This window comes from Acanthopagrus latus, chromosome 2 (genome assembly GCF_904848185.1).
Source record: "Acanthopagrus latus isolate v.2019 chromosome 2, fAcaLat1.1, whole genome shotgun sequence".
Taxonomy (NCBI): domain Eukaryota; kingdom Metazoa; phylum Chordata; class Actinopteri; order Spariformes; family Sparidae; genus Acanthopagrus; species Acanthopagrus latus.
Window position 1 is genome coordinate 18,066,360 of NC_051040.1, and position 24,013 is coordinate 18,090,372.

The 24,013-nt window shown below is 41.2% G+C and overlaps 1 protein-coding gene across 3 annotated transcripts in view; it reads right to left on the bottom strand.

Annotated features, from left to right (window-relative positions):
• Nucleotides 1-19,954, bottom strand: part of grm5b (glutamate receptor, metabotropic 5b) — a 74,229-nt gene extending 54,275 nt beyond the window's left edge. Inside the window, exons 1-6 of one of the 3 annotated variants that reach the window (XM_037074549.1) lie at nucleotides 18,013-18,408; nucleotides 12,968-13,356; nucleotides 11,874-12,311; nucleotides 11,569-11,683; nucleotides 1,999-2,073; nucleotides 1,367-1,541 (exon numbers count right to left, since the gene is read on the bottom strand). In XM_037074549.1, the coding sequence (XP_036930444.1) occupies nucleotides 1,367-1,541; nucleotides 1,999-2,073; nucleotides 11,569-11,683; nucleotides 11,874-12,311; nucleotides 12,968-13,123 (959 nt within the window). In that variant the 5' untranslated portion in view covers nucleotides 13,124-13,356; nucleotides 18,013-18,408. Of the gene's footprint in view, nucleotides 1-1,366; nucleotides 1,542-1,998; nucleotides 2,074-11,568; nucleotides 11,684-11,873; nucleotides 12,312-12,967; nucleotides 13,357-17,564; nucleotides 17,788-18,012; nucleotides 18,409-19,821 lie in introns of those variants that run through there. The other 2 variants (XM_037074559.1, XM_037074566.1) reach the window with 2 other exon arrangements.
• Nucleotides 19,955-24,013: the final 4,059 nt, after the last annotated feature.

The window sequence follows — 24,013 nt, forward strand, 5'->3', positions numbered from 1 at the left end:
TAGTTACACAGCGCAGATCACTGGGGGGGAGAGTAGAATAGAATTAAACAGAATTAGATTCATGGCATTTGAATGGTAAACACATTAGAGGCTTCTCAAAGTATGTTTTGTTTTGCACGTTGGCTGGCATAGGTGATAAAATCATTATTCATCATATGTATATTACACAGTTGACATGGCAACCAGAACTCAAGAAGCTGAAAGGCATCTTTCATAGACATACATGCATACACACACACACATACACATCCACAGATGTATATTACAACAGTTCATTTGGAGGGTTATTTTTGCAAGTGAACTGTAGGAGGAATTCATATAAGTGAGAACGAAGCATGAAAATTCAAAACAGCTCGTGGGTCTGTGTGTTTTTGTGAATGTTTATTGTTACTTGGATGTACAGTCTATGAGCGCCATTCAGTAGGCTTCATGCTTTGTTATATGCAGAAAACTAATCCACCATTTTACAGAGGCACAGCCAACACGGCAAATATCTCGAACTTCTTTCACTAAGTAGTCACAGAGTTCAAAATTAACTGGCCAAATTAACATGTTTGAAAAGACGTCTTAAAAAGAAAGTGGAGTCCTGGCTGCCACTGTAATTACCAGGGTCTGCTGGAATAAACACTCTAGAAACCTAACTGATCAAAAAGACGAAATGTCTGGATCTGTCTAACTCAGCTGAGCTAATTACAATGTTTGGTCTATTAGATGTGTTACTCATTTGCATAATGGCAATTCATTTTAAAAACTTCCACAAAATTAGGAAATAATATGTGTCAGTTGGGAAATGTTTGAGGCAAATGGCTCAATCAGTTACAATCATGTGAGGAAGTGTGCGGGATAACGTGGAAAATGTTGGCGAACGTAAGCAGCTCTAGATTCCCATTTTATGCAAAGAACTTGGTTACATAAACTTTTGAGTAGATCTTTACTCGCTGAGCTTATTCTAACATTAATACCTCAGCATTTATCATCATCGATGGCTCAATAAGGGGGTTTTGCTCACACAGAGCCACTGCTTTGCCTCGCCATCTGCCCTCCAAAACATCCAGTGACTGAATTCCCCAAGATCACATATTTTGCCTGGCTATAAATATCATGGAACACAGTAGTTGCAAAAAAGATTTTTTTCTTCAATGAATTCCACTGTTATTAGTGATCCGATCATATCCATTAACTAAGCAACATTCACTGGCACAGAGTAAACTCAAGGACCCATTGATAAATCTCCATTATACTACTCCAGTAAGTAACTTGTCCAACATGTAATCAGAGAGAAGTTGCTGGGGAAACCCTAAATTTCCCTCCTATAGAGCAACCTACCACTACTCAACATAATGTACCACAAGTGATCTCCACTGACCTGCCGATGAGTAGGAACTCTCCAACCAGTCCCTGGCGTCTCATGGCCATGAGGATGTTGCGGACAGTCATGCCTTCGCAGAAACATGCCACCACCCTGGCCTTAGGTAGGTGAGCCATCAGTCGCTCCAGCAGCCGGTCAAAGCTCTGCTCTCCAGCATTGCTCCAGATTTTGCCTGGGGACAGCGTGACAGACACATGCAGATGTGGTCTGTGATGATTGTAATACGTTCGCATCTTTCTTGCATCATGTGTTGTGAGGTGTTGGCTGTCTTTTGTTTCTTGTCACAGTTTCCCTACTTTACTACTTATGTTATTCAGTTCTTCTAAAGTGTCAACCACCTGACACCCGCAGTGTGAAATGTGACACAGGGTAATAAAACAACAGGCCGACCTTTATTGTAAAATATACTGCATCTTTAGAGGGTGTCTGCAACCTGAGACAGCTTTTAAATTCATAAATGTCGACACCATGGTGTCCTTGCTTAACTACGTGTAGGTGCGGCTTCTTGCTGTTTGAGTGAAAATGCTAACAAACACTTGAGTAGAGTAACGTTTGTAATGTTTTAGATTAGTATAACTGTTATGTTTTATATTATTATTGCTTGGTTTACCTTGACCTGAGTATCTTACCAGAGTGGGCGATACAGATGCCCTCTTTGGCCGCCATGTCCTTGAATGCTTCCATCCCACTTTCACCATAGTTGCCTGTAAATCAGGATGACACAATTAAGTTAATTCTGTTTGGTTTTGAGATGACTCACACTAATGATTGAACAGCAGAGGATCATGGATAGATGTGCGTAAAGACAGATACGTTAAATCACATACAGTATAATATAATGTGCATAATGATAGTTCTTATTGTTTCAGTTCAAGTCGCGACTTGTGTAAACTGAAAGTGGATACATGCCTTCACAAATGATGTAATTCTTCCACAGAAACAATGGTTTTGATGTAAAAAATTACCGTTAAAGACTTGATCCCCGCTGATTTTCAAAACATGCTCACTGCAGTACCTTGCCTGCTACCATGTGCCTCACAAAAAGCTCAAATTTATGTCAGAGAAAGCGTCTCCCTACTGTGGCACCCATTTCTTTGCCAGAAAAAGTGGGTGACCTGGAATTTATGCTAATGAAGGGTTGTACACACTGGCAAAGAATATGATAGGATTCCCCTCTTTAATTTCCCTTCCTCTCCCTTTTATCTCTTTCCCTTCTCTGATGTTGATTGAAGAAAAGATCAAAATTCTCTCTTTCTCTCCCTTTTTACCAGTGTTTCTCTCTTCTCTCAATCAATGAGCTTGTTATATCTTCTAATGCCTCCTCCTTTTTACTGAGCGTGTTGTCTTTATTACAATGCAGTCTAATTAGGCATCATTGATCTGTGTTCTAGTTTAACTGATGAAGCACACGAAGAGGTCAGAAAAGAGGAGAAAAAGTGTGAGACAGATTGAGAAAAGAAGAGAGATAAAAGATGGCAAATGATGGTGGGAAAGAACACACAGAGAGAGAAGGGGAAAGAATGGGAGAGGAAAAATATACACTGGAAGTAGAAGAGGTCCCACAATCCCTGACCGCTGCTGTATCTCACTGTGAGTGTGTGTGTGTGTGTGTGTGTGTGTGTGTGTGTGCGTGCGTGCGTGCGTGTGTGCGTGCGTGCGTGTGTGCGTGTGTGTGTGTGTGTGGAGTAGTCAGGCCCATGATGAGCGTGGTGGAGCGAAGTGTAAAGTCCTGTAATTAGTGTCTCAGTGAGAGGAGTGGGAGACAGATGGTACAGACCATCCTTCCCCTCATTCCCCTCACACACACACACACTCATGCACGCACACACACACACACACACACACATTCATACTGTTACCATCATCAAAATCGATAAAGCTTGTAACCTACTTCGCTCTGGTCTCAACTGGGATTTATGTGTGAGACGTCTCTCTCTCTCTCTCTCTCTCTCCTGCTCACTCTGTAAGCCCGTCACCACTCCATTTCTGTCTCTCACTCTCTGAAACACTCTCCATGCTACTTTACATTACTATCACCCTCTTACACAAATACACCTTTGCTCCAATCACTTCCAAACAAAAATCCAGCCACCCCCACACACACACACACGCATTCATCAGTTTTAGATCCAAAACCAAACAGAAAGGAGTCAGTCTGCACCCACAGATTAATGTGATGTCACAGGATACTCTCCTGCAAATATTAAAATCCACAGTGATATTTGCAGATAGGCCTATTTGTCACTATTTTGAGAAAAGTGAATATGAAACACCATATCCCAGTCATGTCATTATAGCATCATGGGTACTTATTCAATGTTAGAACTGATATTGAGGTGATTCATTGCATGCCACTGCACAATTAAATGAAAGTAATAGATATACCACACAGATAAATACATTCAAAATACCACAAAAAAGATTATATAGATAAATATAGAAATAAACAAAAATCATAAAATCAGCACCTGTTTGGTCAAATACAGAATGAGTAAAATGAGCAAAGCAGAGTGAAAATGAACAAAGAGCCAACTCTCAGGATTAATAGCTAGCTATTACTGCAGTCAAGACCAAAGCAACCAAAGAAAAGTAGCTTTTCTAAGTTTAGCTCTGCACTTGCTACTTGCACCCCCTGTATGATGCAAATCACCCTGCACACCCACTTTCTATTTACCTCAGACTTCCCCTTCACAAGTGGTGACTGCATTTGTTTCATCACCTGACAAAATCCAACTGGGACCTGCAGCATAGAGATCACACATCCACAGCTTCCCTCTGGTTTCTTTGTACACCTTTGTGCTTTTGTCCCTTTTACCTCTTTCTTCCTGTGTCTCTCTTTAATCACTATATTTAAATCTTTAGTTTCAATGGTTAAAAAAACAGAACAAAACAACTGCAATGGGACAACTTTTACAAAGAAAATGAAAAAAAAAAAATCCCTTCTCGCCAAGTGCTCTTCACATTTATGCCCCTCTGCCCTCTTCTTCTTTGATCTCTCCTTCATATTCATCTAACATATTGCAATACTTTACAACATGCAATCAAATGCAAAGCTGACAGGGCCTTCTGCTTGCCCTCTGTGGAGCTCCCTCTCCCCCTTTAGTTACTTGCTTCTTCTACCCCTGCAATCTCACAGCAGCAAATCAGGCAGTAAAATTTTAAATACTGAGACAGGGGGTTCTGTGTCTTTTCTCCCCTCCTTTCCATTCCTTGCCTTCCTTGTTACCCTTCCTCCATCCTTCTCAATTACCATCCTATCCTCTTGTCACTCTTATCAGGTCTATTACATGCAATTACATGTTCCCTCCCTTTCCCCTGTCTCCCTTCCCTGTCTTTTTTTAACCCTCATTCCCTGCAGTCACAGCTTCACCCACAGAAAAACAAAAATGTAACATTATTAAGTAAAGGCCAACCTCTGGCCACCTCCTCCCATTCCTCACCATCCTGATGGTTTTCTTCTCTACCAGTTCTCCTTAATTCTCACCAATGCCAACACTACCCAACATCACATCTGGGGTGCTATAACAATGTGCAGCTAAATGTCAAACATAGTAATACCCCAGGGGTAAACTGACACTCACACTGTGTCAAACACAGAGTTACACAAGATTACAGGATTACATGGCTAATTGAACACATAACAGCATGCTTTAGCTCACAGACATACACAGACTTACACACTCTTTATGACAAATTTGAGTCTATCAATCCACATTAATAAGGAATCATTAATGTAGAGGAGCATTGCTGATAGACATGTTATTCCTTTTAATGCTGTTACACAAAATTAGGGCTGCAATAAACAGTTATTTTAATTAATCTGCCAATATTTTTTCAAAGCAATTAATTTTTAATCTAAAAAAAAACGCTGGTAAACAGTGAAAAATGGCCAATGATTGTCTTCAAATTGATTTTTTTTTTTCCAACCAACAGTCTATTTCATAATATAACTCCAAAATATTCAGTGGAAAATCCTCAAAATTGTTTGTTATTTTAGCTGGGGAAAACATACAATTAGGACTGTATCTAACAGTTGTTTTCATGTGTTGATAAATCTGTCAATAATCAGAATTTCCTCATTGCAATTTCCAAAAGCAAGGTTTTCAAATTGCTTCATTTATCAAACCAACAGTCCAAAACCCAAAGACTCTTCATTCACCGTCACACATGACAACGAAAAGAGGCAGATTTGTACATTTAAAAAGCTGTAACCAGAACATATTTGACATTTCTTCTTGATAAATGACTGAAAGGATTCATCAGTTATCAAAATAGCAGCCGATTAATTGTCTGTCGATCGACCACTTGATAAATAGACTGTAGCTGGTGCAACTCAAGCTGCAATAGTAATTAATTGTTACAAATTAATTTGTTTCAGCTCTACTAGCGGTTAATTTAGAATGTAAGTACAAATTGTTGCATGTAGCTACATGAAGAAGGAAAAGCTGACCTGCTCTGGACATGATGGCTTAATGTTTTGTTCCATAAAATCAGTTAATGTGATTACTCACTCAGCGAGATGATGCAAATCTATTCTGTATCTGAAGGATAGGGGAACCACTTAGCCTGGACCCTTCTAATCTGATAACACATGAACAGTCTCACTAGAGCTTATGTAAACTCAAGGAAGTTGTTGGCAAAATCACTTATTCTTATCTAATATGCATTATGTATGTATCCTATCCACGTACAAAAAAGTTTTATTTCCAGCCATGCAAATCATACTACGAAGGAGGCTGAATGCCAGTTAGTAGCTAAGTTCAAACCCCTTTAGTTATTATTATAAATAATCAGCTGTTGGATATATTTCAATGAAATTCATTTGATTTGTGCATGACAGTTAGCCTTTTTTCTGCAATGGCTATAGCCCCAGGTCACAGAGATGTGGTTGAGATTTTCTCCACAGGTGTAGTTTTCACTTGACCTCCACTTGCAACATGCTTTTACTGTACTATTAAACAACCTTTGTCTAAAACTAGTATTTGTCAAACCAAGTTACCATTAGAGTGACACCTTACAATTTAAATTAATGAGGGTAGCTGCTGAGCTGCTCAGAAAACCTGATTCATACTGTGTTTAGGATTGAAACATTAGTATAACAAACTAAGAGTGTGTAATCTGTGTGTAAAGTCTTGTCAATGAAAACACATGCTGATATGCAAGCACACAAAACTGTGCAACTGCATCAGTGCACATACACGGTTACTGCAGGTAAAAAACATACATCCTCCAGTAAAGGCTCTCCACCTGTATTACCTTGGCAACAGCTCAAACATTTTTCCACCTTAATGAACTTCTGTGCCAGTAGGCATCTCTCTTTAAAACACCCTGATTGATATCCTGGATAAAGCCAAGGCAGCAGAATGGCTGGTAAACCATTGATCTAACGTAAAAGAAGCCATTAAATGGATTCCCACAACACAAGTTCTTAAAATCTGAGCGCAAGAGCCGATGTAGTCCTGTGACCCAGGCTCATTAAAACACGGAACCGCTCTTGTTATATGGGGACCCAACAGAAACTGGCCCATGACCCACTTTGAATCTTTACCCTTAGGTGATACTGCCAGAGAAAACAGTCAAAATGTCAGCAGATTCTGTCATTTTCCTCTACTCTACTCATTATACCTTTCTATGTGCTGCCCTCCCCAACCCAGTTCACCTTCATGTTCCTCAACCCTGCCAAGGCCATGACAGTTAAATAGGCACAGAGCTTGTCATGCTCCAGAGATGTAGAGAGAAAGAGAGAGAAGATGGAGAGAAAAAGGGAGAGAAAACAGACAAGGGAGAGAGAGAGAATCCGTGGTGTCAGAATCCTAATAGTCGATAACAAATAGGAGAAATAAATGAGGGAAAGTAAGACAGAAAAAAGGGGAGCGAGAGTAAAGAGGGAGCAGTGGAGAGAAGGTTGACATCTTGATTTATGAAGGGATTGATCAGTTTCTGTTGGAGCGTGCTTGGGTGACACATGTCAAATTTCATGTCAATAAAACCAACTGAGCTGAAATGGATTGAACTGAAGTAAGCGACACAGAGAGGAATGAGGGAGTGTGGGAGGGAGGGAGGGCGAGAAAGAGTGAAACAAAGGAATATTAACCACTGTGAAGTGGAGGATGCCGATAATAAACACTGAAAGCCAAGTGCAGCCGTGTGTGCATTATCACCAGACTGACAGCAGATACTGTGATCAAAAGAGTGAGATATATGCACACAATGCATATACTGTAGGTACGACCAATAGCAGAAGAGGATGATGGTGGATTAAAGAAGAATGCTGACAATGGACAATACCTCCCATCTCTTTCACAGCAACTAGTGAAGCAGACGAGCACCTTCAGCTACAGGTTGGCCTCCCTGAGGTGCTCTACAAAGACTTAATTCCAGGAAATCCCAGACTTTACAACTTCTCCTGTCTGGTAAAGCATAGACATCAGTGTGTTGTAATGACAGTGTTTCTGCTGCTGTTCCTCCTCAGCTCAAAATTTGTTTATGTAGCTTTTTGTTATCGGCCTGTGTATCATTTTTTTATGCACTTGACCTTTCACTTTGCTTCACATTGCTATAAATATATGTTTTTATTAACATGTTATGTAACACAGTTGATCTGGGTTGCTATGCTGCACTGCATAATATCTATTTATCCACCTCTATTCATCTTTTGTGTCTATTTTCTTTCTGCCTCACCTCTAATTTCCATGGTGACTGGACATTTCGCTTGAAATCATAATGATTTACAAATGAACTGATGACGATAATAAGATTATCCTAATTCTTGTCACTGTCTCTGCAATAACCCGTGTTTCCCCTGTGTTTCTGTTTGCTGCCAGTTTTTTCCCCTGTATGTTTCTCCGTGTCTGTGCTAAACGTTTTAATATGCCTGAGTCTGTGTGCTGCATTCTGGGTCTCCTCATTCCTAAACGTAATACCTCTAATGTGCTACAGTTAACCTCCAACTACTTCTGCATTTTATACCGTTAGGGCTTATTTCACCAATTTAAATCAGCATCAGATGCAGAAGACGCAGAAACAAAGATACTGGAATAGCCGGACTATAAGACAATGTTTCTCTCTCAAAGTTAGGTTTATGGGCTGGATATTTAGGTATTCACAGAAGCAGATGCTTGTGTTAAACCTGTGCTATAGGGTGACTTTTTTACAAAATTGCTTGGTGTGTTCATCCTCAGAAACTGCACCGGGCTGTGCATCACTTTTAACATTGGAGCCACAATCGGAAAGCAATGTCTGTCGTGCTCAGAGCAACTCTTTACTAACCCAAGACCGATAGAGAAGAAATGTTTTAAATCCACATATCACACGCATATATTCAGGCATGTACTATATCTACCTATGAGAGAGTTATGCTCACAATGTTTCCCCTGCAATAATATTACTTCATTACTTCAATGTAATTACTATGCTGATATTGCATACATTATTCAGATCCTTGCGTATCACTTTCTATCGTCTCTTGCCTCCAGATGCAAAATGTTAATCCAAAGAATTAATGAGTCTCTATAAACTTAACCCCCCACCCCCAATCCTCATCACCATCTTTCTCTGAATCTGCAGCTCCTGTATACTCTCTTATCTATCCAAAGCACTCAACACACACACACACATGCACCTTGCACACAGTCTTCTATGGTTCTCTGGCACTATTATCATTGCTTTCCCCATTCGCTCTTCCTCCCATGTGCCTCATCCCATGTTTTTCTTCTTCCTTTTGTCCTCAACAAACCCTTCATTTCCTTCCTTCCTCCTCCGTTTCCGCCCTGCCTTCCTTGCTCACCAGCCCCCTCTCCCTTCATTCATCCCATGCCTTCCCTTTCCTTTGCCTCTCTTCCTTATCTCTCTCTTTCCCATCCTTCCCTAATTCTTCCCGTCTTCTCTCTGCCACCCTCCCTCACCAGCTCTCCGTGTTGGAGAGTGATTATATTCGAGAAGGCAGCAGACGACCTTGAAGACCTGTTCCAAGGTCAAATCTGCCTGTCTGAGGAAATACAAAGACTGATACTTTGCTGACAAACACACACATTTGCAAGCACAACCACAAACACTATCTTGAACACAACCTACAACAAAACATGCAAGCTACCCATCTTGTCTAAGACTAGTAGCAGCAAGCCAGAAAGCTCAAATATACACTCCTAATAATGTTCTTTCTGACAGCATATTGTTACAAATATTCAGGGAGATTTGTCTGTAAGCCCTCATTTAAATAATGAAATATAGGTATATTTGTAAATATGCCTTATCATCTGCAGAGAAGCCAGATTTAATGTAAATGACAAGTGACTCGATAAGGCTGACATTTTTTACATAATTAATCAAGGTTAGTGTCTTATAATCCCAATCTCTTTCATTGATACCAACAATTATTTTTGGCAAAAACTCCCGACATGAAATAACCATCGGTCAACTACATCACTGTTGCACTGTGTTCATCATCAAGTGTAGCTGCATTGCTGAAATTTACAGCCAAAACTATGCTTGCGAGGATGACAGTAAATACTTAGTACACCAGGCTTTTTACAAGAAAGACTCTCACTATTTGTAGAGTGCTGTATTGATTTACAGCAAATACAAATATCAACATTTCCTACTGCATCTTCACATTAAGAGCATTTCACTACCAAATCACACACTGACTTTCATTCTGAAGTAGGCTAGTTATAGGAACGGCTATATGTTCAGAAAGTTTAGCACTTACAGCTATCGTTCACTAAGAATGTATCTGCAGAGCAAAACAATGGTCAATAACAGCATTTGTTTACAGCTGATTAATTTGAAATACGTCAGAGAGTAGTTTTCTATGGTCTGTGGGAGTAAAGGAGCAAAGAGTTGTTGATGAAGAGTTGCATGTGACAGGCGGCACAGGTCCAACTTCTCAGTGAGGTGACCAACACCTTTTGCCTTATTAATGTTATCAGGTGCCCTATTAGACTTGCAGCTGGCGCCATATGGAGCAGACAAGTTTGTAACTGTAGCGTCCATCGTCCTACAATATATTGATTAAAATAGGAAAAAGACAGTGGAGGCCAGGGGAAAGTAATGTAATTGGTATAGTATTGGTATGGTATATCCGAGCACCGTCACCCACACATGCTGTCTTCTGCTAGATCGGTGGGTCCATTATACGCTTTGACATGAGACTGGGCTGCCGCTGATGCTGTTGTAAAATCCTCAGGCAATGCCAGAGGCCATGATCTTAAGTCCTCAGTGTGTGTGTGCGCGCGTGTGTGTCTGTGTGTGTTTCAGGTTCAACAAGCCTGCTGTCAATGGACACATGCACACACACGCACACACACACACACAGACACAGTAACTCCGTTGCCCTCTGGTTCCTGTAGCTGTCACACTTATCGCCCACCAGTAAACCCACTGACTCAACTCAACTCACTTCCATCTTCACTGAGTGAGTTTTCTCAGTAAATCTCCCTGCTGATGTATGAATACATTTCATTTGGATCATTTCCTTTCCTCTTGAAATTACTGTCTTTGTCCACAGCTTCCTTCCATTTTCCACAAGTTTCTCCCTTGGCATTCTTCGTTGAAGAGTCAGGCATATTGAGAGGATACTTTATACTTTGTGGTCAATGGCACCTGACACTTCATCTTTGTTTGACTATGCTCCCTGGCACATTGTCTACCTTGCTGATTTTTGGCAGCATGGCAACCACCTGTTATTGTGACCCCATTCATTCTCCTTTCCTCCAGCAATTACCTACTGATTTACACTGCTGTTTTTGGACAGTACTGCTTCATCAAATTCTTGGCTTCTAACTAGCCTCAACCCGGCTACAATAATTCCAATTTTAATGACATTTACCTCAGTATGCTGAAAACTCACCTTCCTTCTCTATTACCTTCCACTTTCATCTAGTCCTTACTCTAAAATTATTGTCCTTCTGCTTTTCCCTTTTAGCTCTAATATCTCAAAAAAATCCTTTTTGTGAAGCACCACACATTTTCTACAGCTGCACATTTGAGAGCAATCAATAGCTGTCCACTTTCCACTGACAGTAAGTCACTCTGCATACAGTTCGGGTTGACAAATGAGGAGCAATCAGGGGAAAAGAATGCATTGTAATGAAATAAAAGCAGAGAGGGGAGAGAACAGGAAGACAGAAAATAAAAGAGTTTGTGTTTAAGCGTGGTAGAGAAGTTAAAAAGTCCAAGACAGATTGTGTGGGTGGTTATACCTTCAGTGTGTATAGCAGACACGTAGCTCCAGTTGTATCTCTTGACAATGTCCACCATAGCTCTTGCCTGCTGGGCATCTGAAGGCACCACCCGCATAAAGTACTTGTAAAGGCTCTGGAACAATGGAAATAAATCAATGACAAGCAGGGTTATCCAGGAGCATCTAGGACATTCAGTTAGTTAATGGGTAACTCTACATAATTAAAGTTACATTAAACCATCAGTATTTCCTCCCTGATATGATTGATTCCCTTTAATATTGATGAGCCTAGATCAATACAACTTCAATAAGATAGAGTCTCACCTTGTCGCTGAGGTCCATACTGGTGGCAGAGTAGGCAATCTGTGGTATGTTGAACAGCTGTAGAAGGTTCTGGACCTGGATGGCCACTGAGCTCGACCCTGGTCCAATTAAACCCACAATGGGTTTCTTACCCCGCATTGGAGTGGCAGAGGGGTCCGAACACTTCATTGTTGATACTCCACCTCCTCCCCCTCCCCAAGAACCTCCTCCACCCAACTCCTCTGCTTCATCAGAGGAGACCAGCGAGTCCCGAATGAACTCGATGCTCTGCTCCAGAGCAACAGCCGAGTGCCAACAGGAGTCCCGGATCTCACAGCCTAGGCTGATGTTGGGAAGGATGTTTTGGTCAGTGTTGATGCGGTCCAGTGTGTGCATCATGGCCTCCACCCTCTGAATGCCATACTGCTCTCGTACCGCACCACACTTGCGCTCGTGTACCTGCACATGATGCACAGAGTAGAGGAAGAAATCTAGTCAAACTGTACTGACATTTAGATAACAATGTTGCCCAAATGCTCTCACTACCGATGATGACATCAATTATTCAGATTTTCTTTTGTCAGCAGACTGGATGAGCAGTATGAGAGATTTTTAAATTACGCTTTTAACACAAAGGCGCTTCACTGTTGGACTAATATTGGTTTTATATTCACATGGCTGCCGAGTCATTTTTTCCTGTTTGCAATTACCTGTAATGAGATGGAAAAAGCTTGCGTGTCAGTGGGTGACTACAGGTTCCTGGGGCAGCTAATGGAGGCTGAAGGTTCATGGACTTAAGAGCTACCCATTGTGCAAATTGAATATGTCCTCTGGGTCTTAATAGGCAGAGTAACATTATGACTCTCCGTACAATAGGTCGGACATTTGGCCAAACATTATCTCCAGTAATTTTTCTGTCCATCACTTTATAAATTTACTGTCTTAACTCGTGTACCATTCTAAATTTGCCTCTTCTAAATCCAGGCAGGATCACATGACATTACATCAAAGATCAGTGTGAATGGAATGTTAAATGTCACAACAAGTGAACTCCTCAAAATTATGACACATAAACCATTCTGTAGACACAAGCAGACACAAAAACACAAAATTACCTTGTCAGCAGGAGGTTGATGATGGACGGAGAACAAGGCTCCAATGATGATGTCACCAGGTATGTGTGCTACAACTCGCCGTTCATTGGATTGGGCAGAGTCAGCCTCATCAGGCCCCACCCACATAGAAAGAAGTAGCAGCAGACAAAGCATCATCTTGGTCCGTTAAGGTCACACAGGAGAAGCAGATCTCAAATGTCACGTAGAGCCGTCACAGGAAACTACTTGTCCGAGAAACACTTTTCCTGGCCATGGCAAGGGCTAGTGACATTAGAGTTTTTGAAAATGGACAATCTAAGTATATTCCTTTCTTCAGATTTGTATTTCTTCCCTCCGGATTTCAAGGTGGACCATCACTGCAACAGCTGAGACAGGTGCAGCAGTGCAACCTGGGAAATTCAAGAGAAAAATCTGTGCTAAGTCTCACTGGCTGACAATAGTTCAGGTTCCCCCAATTATAAGGCAGAGTTGGTCTCCACAGTAACAGGTGACAGACAGACATGTTCATATAAACCTGTGAGCAGAGAAGACTTTGTTAGAACAACTTTCTTGTTTCTGGATTTCACAAGCATGCTTTCCACACAGGCTCATTTGCTGTATGTACTTCTATAATCATGGTCTGTAGGCAAAATCTTCTATATTTAACTGACAGACCTTAGATATAATACTCTTTTCACATCTTCCACAACCTATTTACATGCTCACCTTGTCTTTTCAGCTGCTACTAGCAAATATTCAATCCTGTGTCAATTATGGCCCAAACTAATATCTTTCATTCTCTCAGTTTGTTTGTTGTTTGATACAAAAGTGGATGCAAACTGTGTTAAACCAACATAAGTACAATTGCGTCAGCCATTACATTTGCCATCATAATGAGCAGTTGCTGTTTGTTCTTCAAAAGGGAGCTTAACATGATGATTGAAGTTGGCTGTAGGCAGTTTTAAATCACTCTGACTGCGGAGTCACGACTGTGTCAATACAGTATCAGTAACATCGTATCACACCTCACAGCTGCTGTGGGGGATCTTTGGTTTGCTGACAAGTTTTGTACAGCACTCACTCGTAAAACTGTGACACCAGCAAGGTCGCATTAAACCGCTGGCAGCCCCATTTTTCTGCTAATTTTCTTACTGTTTTGGTCCTTGAAGAGTAACACAGTTAAAAAGCCTTGATGAGAAACAAAAAAAATCCATCAACATGCCGTATGTCATTCCTTGGGTGTCTGCTACCCAGCTCTATCCAAATCAAACTTGCTATGCTATCCTGCTGCGTTAATTGTATTAGCTTAATACTGGCGTTTGGGTTTTCTCTCCAAATTGGACCCTCTTGCATAATTCTCATTACAGTTTAAATTGTTTTCAAGAGTGAAACAGAGATGCAAAATGCAAAAAGTTTGGCATACAGGGGTACTCCTACTGTTTTAAGAGAAAAGGTAGACTATTGCTTTGCTTTGTTATTATAGATTATAGAATGCATCATCCATTTAGTGAGTCGCAAACAGATGTTAGATAACACTGAAGAAGCCCTTTTACAAAATGTCCAGCACTACTGGGCACACCAAGCGAAAAGAAATACACCAAGCATATGGTGTTTAACAGTCAGACAAATAGGGAGGACATGATCAGCTTCCTCTCCTGAGTCTTTCAAGTAGCCATCCGTCTGCATCAATGGAAAAGTCTTTTAATTTGCTCAACCTCAGAGCTGAATAAATACTTTACTTTACTGCAACAGAGCTTTTTAAATGACCATAAATGGCAGGGGAACTGGGACTGTTTAGACGATGAAATCCACTGCTTATAAAAAACAGGATCAAGGTCGTGAAAGGGTTGTTAGTAGTTAGCAAAGTGTTGTAACAGGGTAGAGACACTTATTTTTTTGTAACCGCAAGTCTGCATATGCATATATATATATATATATATATATATACATATATACATAAGAAAGAACAAGTGTGGGAGAAAGAAGTAGAGGACACAAGATAGAGACAGAAGACAAGGGAGGCAGGGACTGTTACAAAAAAAGGCATCAAGGGACAGAGAGTCTCACTGAACGTAATTAACGTGACAGTGTCAGGATGGCAACAGGGCTAACTGCTGCTCCAATAATGAACAAATCAAAAAAAAAAAAAACTCAGCTCTCTCTCACACACATACACACTCCATCTCCATCAGTGACGCAATTGTGTCTCTGTCTCCCATCCTCTCTAACTGCTGGCACATTAATGTGGAGTTACAAATATCCTTTTCACACGCACACATATACTCGTACACACACTCCCACTCACCAAAAATTATTTCACCGCGCAGTTCTATCTCCCAAAGATAAGCCACTGTTTAATTTCCAATCCTCCGGTATCCTCAGTCACATACATGCTGTGTTTCTCTGTCACGCTCCCCCTCTGTGTCCCTCTATCTCTTGTTGCGTAGGCCTAACTGTAGCTGAAAGGGAGAGAAAATCAAATCCTCATTCCCTAAACAAACATCTTGCACACGCCATTAGGCATTTATATCTCTGCTTCTATCCAAAGTATGCACAAGGGCATTTTAAAAACCTTCCAAATCAACTTTAAAACAGACATAAACATACAACACAGGCAGAGACAGACAAACATCCTCCCTCCCTCTCTGTCTCACTTTAATTCAATGGGTTTCATTAGTGCTGACACACTGTTCAGTGTGTTGGGGAAGCATTTAATTTTCTGCACATTGAAAGTAACAATAACAATTACTGTGTATCTAAAAGGATGCCTGCTACGTAAACTAATTTATTTTCTCTGTCTTGTTTTGTATGACACACAGACATTTGTTTGTAATTCGTGATGGGGTAAAAGGCAGCGCCTGGAGTCTGGATAAAACTACAGAGGAAAGAAAAATGCAAGCATCTTGTTTGCCCTACACTGACTGATGTGCATTCACCCACATAAAAGATATGTCTTCAATCATCCTCTTAACATGTGCGCTTCTCTAAGCTAAATCGAGTACCAGCATAAATGTTTGTCCATGTATAATAGGCCATACGCATCTTAATATAATAGAGGATGCCTGTGTCTCACAGTGAAAATAAGACACACCACCTTCCAGTCACAGCAGGAAAATTCAGAGGCAGTAATGTTTGACAGAAACACAATGCAAACAGGCACCATCAAATGATACAATATCTTAGTATTCCTCCAATGAACTGCTGGTGACTAAAATGGGTCAGACCATTTATTTTCTGTTGGGTGCAAAGTTTAAGGAGGCAACAATATTTGGGGAAGCTTCAGTTATTCAGGGAAGGCTTTTGCTGGGCATGTGATAGTGTGTCTCCATGTGCCTCTTGTTCCCGAGTGGACCAAGGTTTTTTGTTGTCGTTGCACCTGAGCCCTAGGAAACAACATCTTTCAGCATTTTTCTTGAAATGTTTATTTTTATCTTCACTAATTGCTGCCTTGTTTCTAGAATTATCTAATGAGCTGCTCAAAGAGAGTACACTAAATTTAAGAGATGCTAGCGCTCTCAGTGTTATACTGAGCAGCATTTCTTTTGTTAAAATGTCCCCTTCTGCTACAGCCAATTATTTTTTCTTAATCAGTCTGCCTAGCATCAACTCTCAACAAACAAACAAACAAACAAACAAACAAATAAATGGATTATCTTATCAGGCAGTAAAGGGCATGGAGATGTCAAACAACATCTGAATCTAAGAGCCAAATTCACTATAGTGAGTCAGGTGCAACCTACACCAGGTAACCAACAAGTATGTCAGTCACTGGAAACAAGCTGAGTGCTGTTGACTTAAGGCTAACCTCAAACATGCAGGTACAGTCACTGTGTCATCAGGGAGCGACAACACAGTAAGGACTTTACCCGCTGCAGCAGCAGCACATAGCTCTCCAGCTCTGACCTTAAATCACTTCACCCTGCAATGTTTCAACAGGGACTTGCAAGTCTCCATCGTCGGTTTTCAGCGACCTCACTTTGAATCTACAGCGATTGTGATTGTGTTAATACTCCTACGGCGTCTCGTTGAAGGGATTCGTTGACTGGTGCGCTGTTTTGTATAATCCATCACTGACACGCACGTACGGTGTCTGGTCAAACTGCCTCTCTCTCTCCAAGGAGAAAATCAAATCCAGAGACAACAACAATGACTGGCGCAGCGCTGCATCCGTCACCCGCAATAGGAGATCAAAGACCATCATTTGCACCGAATCCAGCACACACTCGCCCGATTTTATTACGAGCGATCTGTGCAAAGCATGACAGAGACACCGTCTGAAATGAACATGCCTACAACATGCACCGACGCAAATGGGGTTCCTGATCCCTCTCTGTCCTATTGGCATGACTGTACCTCACATACATCAGCGCAACTGGCTGCTCTCTTTAACTGGGTTACGGGGTATGACATACAATGATATTCAAGGATAACTGGAACAGATGTAACTGCAAGTTAGTCTCTTCATGAATACTGCAACAACAGCAGGCAATGACAAAGTGCGACAAAATCCCTCTTGAATATGGAGTGAGGTAGACAGGATAGTTTTTTTCAGAATAGAAATTTTGAATGAATCGCGATTTTCTTTCATTACGTTTCTGCAAAATCGTCACAGCCTTACCTTATAGGAACCTATATGGCTCTCACGTCACCCCGCTCCCGCTTGGCAATTAGGTTGCAAGTTACAATCACAGAGAAAAGACGCCGCTGATCATGTGCGGTCCAATGTCAAACACTCCGGAGCCGAGCTGCCTCTGATTGCTGTGCAGCTTCCGAGCTTCCTCCGTTTTCCAGTCACGCACACCTGAGCCTCTCTCCGAACACCTCTCTCCTTCATCCCACCCCCTTTTCCTGTCCTCTGCTCCTCCTCTCCTCAACCCCTCTCCCCGCTTTTCCCTCCGCTGCCCATCTCTCTTTCTCCACACACCCCCATCCTATCCCACCTCTCTCCTCTCTGCCAGTTTTACACTCTCATCCACCCATCTCTAACTCTCCATCTTTACCGATGTATCCTCCAGTCCCCCACCATTCATCCCTGATTTCCCCTATCTCCAATTTTAGTCACCCACCTTTTTCATATTGCCTCCTCTTTGCTGCTCTCGTCTCCTCTTGTCTCTTCCGCTGCATCAGTCATTTTGTTTTTTGAACAGTTTCTTTTAGCTTTTGAGAGGTGAGGGCAAACTAGGGCAAACCTTTCTGCAAAGAATAGACGAGCAAGCAGCTGGTCAGAGGAGCTAAAGTAAGCTAACAAGCGTTAATTGCTTAAGAATATTTCCTTAATGTCATAAATCATGGAGCGACGAAGTTTATCTGTAAACATATTCACGTTGTCTGTTTTTAATTTTAACAATACACCAAACGTGTAACCGACTAATCTAGTTAATGATATTGTTAACGCACATTTAGGAACTAGCTAGATTCCTCCAAGACTTTAGCCTGACGTTACCTAGCTAGCTGCATGGCGGCTCAACTTCGTTGCTAAGCAACGCGCCACGGAACAGGTATTTTGGTAAAGTTTTGCAGCCCAAAGATAAATGGTTCCGCCCTCCCCCCGAAAACAATTTAATTCCCCACAAACTCCAACAAAACGTCTTCTGCGTTAAAGATCCTAATGTATAGAAAATGACTTTATAACTAGAGCAAAGCTATGCTAAAATTTTTATTTATTTATTTATTTATTTATTTATTTATTTATTTATTTTATTTTATTTTATTTTATTTTATTTATTTATTTTTTGGGGGGGGGGCAGCTAAGGGACGTCACATTACATGAGGGGGGAACAGACTTCATAATGTAACACCTGTACAGTCGCTTGTGATTCAACCAATCAGAGCCGAGGAGCTGTATCTTGTCTCATCGTTCTCTCTAATTTAATGGTGTCCCTTTTATTCAAGTATGATTCTCTGGCAAGACATTAGTCAACTGTTTACCATTTCCACAACAAATCCCGCTCTCACTTGCGCCTCTTATTTAGAGCCGAAATACTGATAGATCCGCAAAATTGGCAGAAATATAGCCCACTGTGTCAGTAGATTTGTATGAGTTATTACATGAAAGATGAAGGTGGCCTGTGTGCATCCCCCCTCTCTGATCAAACAGACATCAGAGGTGACACTGCGGGCTGGGATAACGATGCAGTGGACGAGATCGATAACATCTGAAGTTTCGTGGCGGTCACAGGAGTAAGGAACCATTAACCTATACTACAGCTTCGCCTGGCGTCCAACTTAAAGACCCACAGAGAGCAAATCATTAAAGATAAGAAGAAAAAAAAATCAATAGAAATCTAATGGAAACAATCCGGCTCCTCCCGCGCCATGTAACACTGGTAGTGACGGGGAAAACGACAGGCTGTCTCTGGTTCTGCGCGAGGATAGAGGTTTTTTGTAATTCAATTAAATTCATTTTAGATGTGTGTATTCTTTTTATTTGACTTTAGTAAAAGTAATAATAATAATAATAATAGTAATAATAATAATAATAATAATAATAATAATAATAATAATAAAATATAAATACAGGCGATTGTCAAGATGAAACACTAGTTACCATGGTGGCGTCTCACAATCTGACAGCAAATGTGAAAAACATTATTTCGTTGAGGGGAGCAGAAAAGCGACTGAGATGATACAGTAGAAGGTCATTTACGTTACACAAATCTGTCTGTGTAAGGACATTATAAGCGGTGATAAATGTGCTATCATGGACTGTGATGGGTCTCCTCCAAAGCGCAAAGGGGGTTATCCGAGGAAGCGTCCTCTTGTCACTTTCAGATGCATTCCCGTACGTGAACTAAGTCATTGTCTTTCCCCGGTCATGCCCCTACGTCTATTTCCCTCCACGGATGGGGAAACAGGGGAAGTCAGTGGTCGCATACCTTTGCATGCAGGTGGACAGGTGGACGCTCCTGGAGAAACACAGCATCCCTCACGCGTCCATCAGGGCATCGTGCTCGCGATGAGTAATCTACTTTTTCACTATGGCAACAAATAAACCCACTGTCCTCTCTCTCTCTCTCTCTCTCTCCGGCGCGCCATGCGCTCCAATGAGGAGGCTCCGCGAGCGACAGGTCATTCTCTCTCTCTCTCTCTCTCTCTCTCTCTCTCTCTCTCTCTCTCTCTCTCTCTCTCTCTCTCTCTCTCTCTCTCTCTCAGTGTCTTTCTCTCTTTCTCTCTTTCTCTCTCTCTCTCTCTCACACACACACACACCTACCTCCAAGACACCATCTGGAGAGAGATGCTGATAGAGAGTAGCCCGGGAGAAAGAATGGGGGAGACATCTAGGGAGAGGATGGGGGGAGAGGAGAGGGGAGGAGGAGGAGGAGGAGTGGGGTATGGGATAGAAGCGGTTTTAGAGCTTGGCTATGACAAGGCTTGGATTAATTTGCCAGCCAAATGCATTTGGGATTAGTAGACCATTAAAAGAGCATAGACACACACACACACACACGCATACACACTCACAGGCACAACTACACAAATTCACACTGTTTGCCCCGCACACACACGCGCGCGGCTTTAGCTGATGCAGTGATAGCCTTACTAACCCTGACCTCTCACTCTCTCTCTATCCATTTCACTTTTTTGTGCTGGTTTTGACACAAACAAATGGGCTAACAGCCAAACTTAGCAGTGTGCATGTGACACTGAAACAGACACTCTCTCACACCCACGGCTTCACAAATGGGTGTGCAAGTGTGTGTCTGCTGGTGGGAATAATCTGTGTGGAGGTAGGAGACATATTGCCCATTTGTTAGGCCTCTTGGAGCCATTAAAAACTAATAGAGTAAAATAAAAAAAATAAATAAAGATGGATTACCAAGTGAGGCAGTTAGCTTTTGGTAGATTAACTCCACCAACTTTACACATTAACATGTGTTAACAGGTCTAGGGGAGTACTACAGCATATGTGAAAAAGATAGTATAAAGCCTTTTTTGTAGCTCCAGAGGAAGCTTCACATAATCTGATAAACTGCTTCCAGTGATGTCATTCAGTGGCTATAGCCTTGTGGGTAATGTAGGCAAAAGAAAAGCAGTAGGCCACCAAAACTGTGTGATTACAGACTGGTGAGACACAAATGTTCAAATCAATACAGCACAACTAGAGATAACACCTTTTTTATTCCATGCATTCTGCTTTGGTTTATAAAACCTGCTGCCTACATTACCCACAATGCAGTAAGCAGCTGCATTCGTCATTGGAGGCAATTTACCTTCCTCTGGAGCCCCGAAGAGCTTTATTCCCCTTCTTGTCACGTATGTAGTAGTACTCCCCAAGACCACCAACACACTATAATGTGTAAAATTGGTGGAGTTACCCTTTAATTGACTCATCTAAATAAACTGAAATTTTCAGATTCAGGTTCAGGTTACTTTATCAGGTACCCGTTGGTAGATTGGGTTTGCAGAATCCATCTTAACACACATTATGTAACAACACTGACAGACAGATATCATTGAACACAATAAAAGTACTAATTGTTCCACTAATCAGGATTAAAGAGAGAATGAACAATAAAACATTAAATAAATTGGATAAAATGTAAAGGGCCTCTGCAACCATAGCATTTTAACCCCCTTTCTCACTTAGATGTCAAAATCTAGTAATGGTCCTAGATATGAATATTGATACTGTTTTCATTATTTTTGGTTTTATGTTGAATATTCATCAATAAACATTAAATCAACTCTTAATAAAGCTAAGTAAGAGAACATGAGTGACGCAGTTGGTGCCCATATCTCCTTTCTTGCCCCACGACACCACTTGTGGCTAAATCCAGTGCTGAAAAAGCCAAAAGCAAAAAGAAAAGTCACACCAGTGCTTTTCAGTCCTGTTCCCAGGCAGACCTGCACGTTTAGACGACCACACCCTGCTAAACCACAACTGATTCAGACGATCATCTCTTCATCAAGTTCTGCTGAAGGCTGATCACAACCCAGTCATTTGAATCAGGTGTGGTTTTGTAGGGAAACGTCTGAAACGTGCAGGGCAGGGTGCCTCCAGGAATAAGATTGAACACTGATTCACACCATCAATGAATTAGCAGGTTTATTTTTGCAATGATGAAAAGCAAGCTGTTTTTTAATTAGAGGAAGACACAGGATATGTTGAAATCCTGCCGTCAGTAGAGTTCAGACGCAACTAATTAACCATCTGTGTTGATATTTCACATGAGGGATATTAAAGCAGGACCAAATCAACATTTGGATCGTCTGAGGGACCCTATAAAGGTGCTTCAGGGAAAACTGATGGTCAGACTGTAACTGTCCTTAATCTTTAAACTGTGCAATCTTACACTCTGATGGTGCATTCGAGTACCAGACTGTAAAGACACATTTAGACAGTCAACAAAGTGGCACACATCCGTTAAATCAGCTATTTACACAGCAATTCCACGACATAGCACCTGAGCTTCAGTTACCCAACATAATGGAAAAGCAATGCATCAGCTTTGTTAAATGACCTCATTCCACTGACACTGCTGAATTCATCAAGATAAATATATAAATATGTCAAACACTTCTACTTGTAAGTAAATTATAGTCATTAACATCAAATTCAGGTTGCTAACAAGAGCATTGCAATTCATGACTTATTTCCAATATCTTGCACTGACCTTTTCATTGATCCAAATGTATTTCCCTCATCCCACCACAAATATGGCACATATGGTTGATGGTCACTTGAATGCACCATTAAACAATCGACCCGCCTGGATTGGAGAGCATCATGGCTGTAATGAATCTTTGGATGTGTGCTGCAGATTCAGGAAAAAGAAATTGGCAGTTCTTGGGGGAAAATCTTTGTTCATGCATTTTGACATGTTTGGTGTTAAAATGCAGACTTTGGAGGTTCCAGTCGCTGAATTCAGATGCAGCTTAGTCCCTCATGTCCTCTTGTGTCCCAGCTTTAAGTCTGCTACAGACTTAGTACAGTTCTCTACCTGACAATAGGCAGAAGCTAAAGAGGAATATCTCTCTTCAACACACATACTGTATTTTTAAGAATTTCCCAGACCACTCACACAAACATCAACAATACTCAAGCACACAGGAAGTTTGGGACCGCTGTCACATCACATCGTGTCCTTGATTTTCTAAACAGGGCTGCACAGGACAGATGAAACTGCGGAATGATCTGGGGTCACATTTCCATGGCAACCCCTTCTCTGTTGTAGTAAAGCAGAAAATCAACAAGCAGCCAATGGATCAACTTAGTTTGTCTCATCTGATGCCACTCAATCTCTCTCTCTTCTCACAAATTCAATTCAGTAGCCTAACTGCTAAAATGGACACGTGATGCAAACTTGAATCAATAAGCAAATCAGCGTTGAAGCATGTCACAGAGTGTGTCGAATCCTGATGAATTGGATTGTAAGGTACGATAGATGAACATCATCTGGTTACCACACTGTATGTGCATAATGTGACACTGACACTGTTGAGCGTGTGGGCTGCAGCGGAGTGTACCACAGAGTGCCAGGTCTCCTAGTTAGAAGAAAATAAGTTTAGAGGAACACAGCAAATGCCACAAGTACACCCTGCGAAACATACCCGCACTCTGTGTATAGCAGCACATGCTCATACACATCTATAGGGTAAAGTCTTTTTTTGTCAACACTCCTACGCAAATCACAAGCACAACGGAGTCAGTGTCACAGTCAGCAAATCAATTATTCAATGGTATTTCAAAATAACAGTGGATACTCATGGTTGCCATAGACACATAGCTGATTTACAGGGCTGTCATTTGACTGTGATGTTCCCACTCTAAGTAGGACAAATAGGGTGGAGGAAAAACTACAACCACGTGATGCCAACAGAGAAACAAGATCCTCCAATATAAAACAGCCACTGTCATGTAATGTGGTCTCAGAGCAAGTGAATTTTGATGATCACTTATTTGTGTTTAGTAAATGGAACGAGTGACATCTGGTACATCTGGTACATATTCACATTCTGGCCTTTCATTTCTGATAAAACCTAATCATCTTGATTATTTTCCTCATCTCATCAGCAGGTGTTTACTCTTTCAAAATGTTTTCATGATTTACATTTAGGCCAAACAGT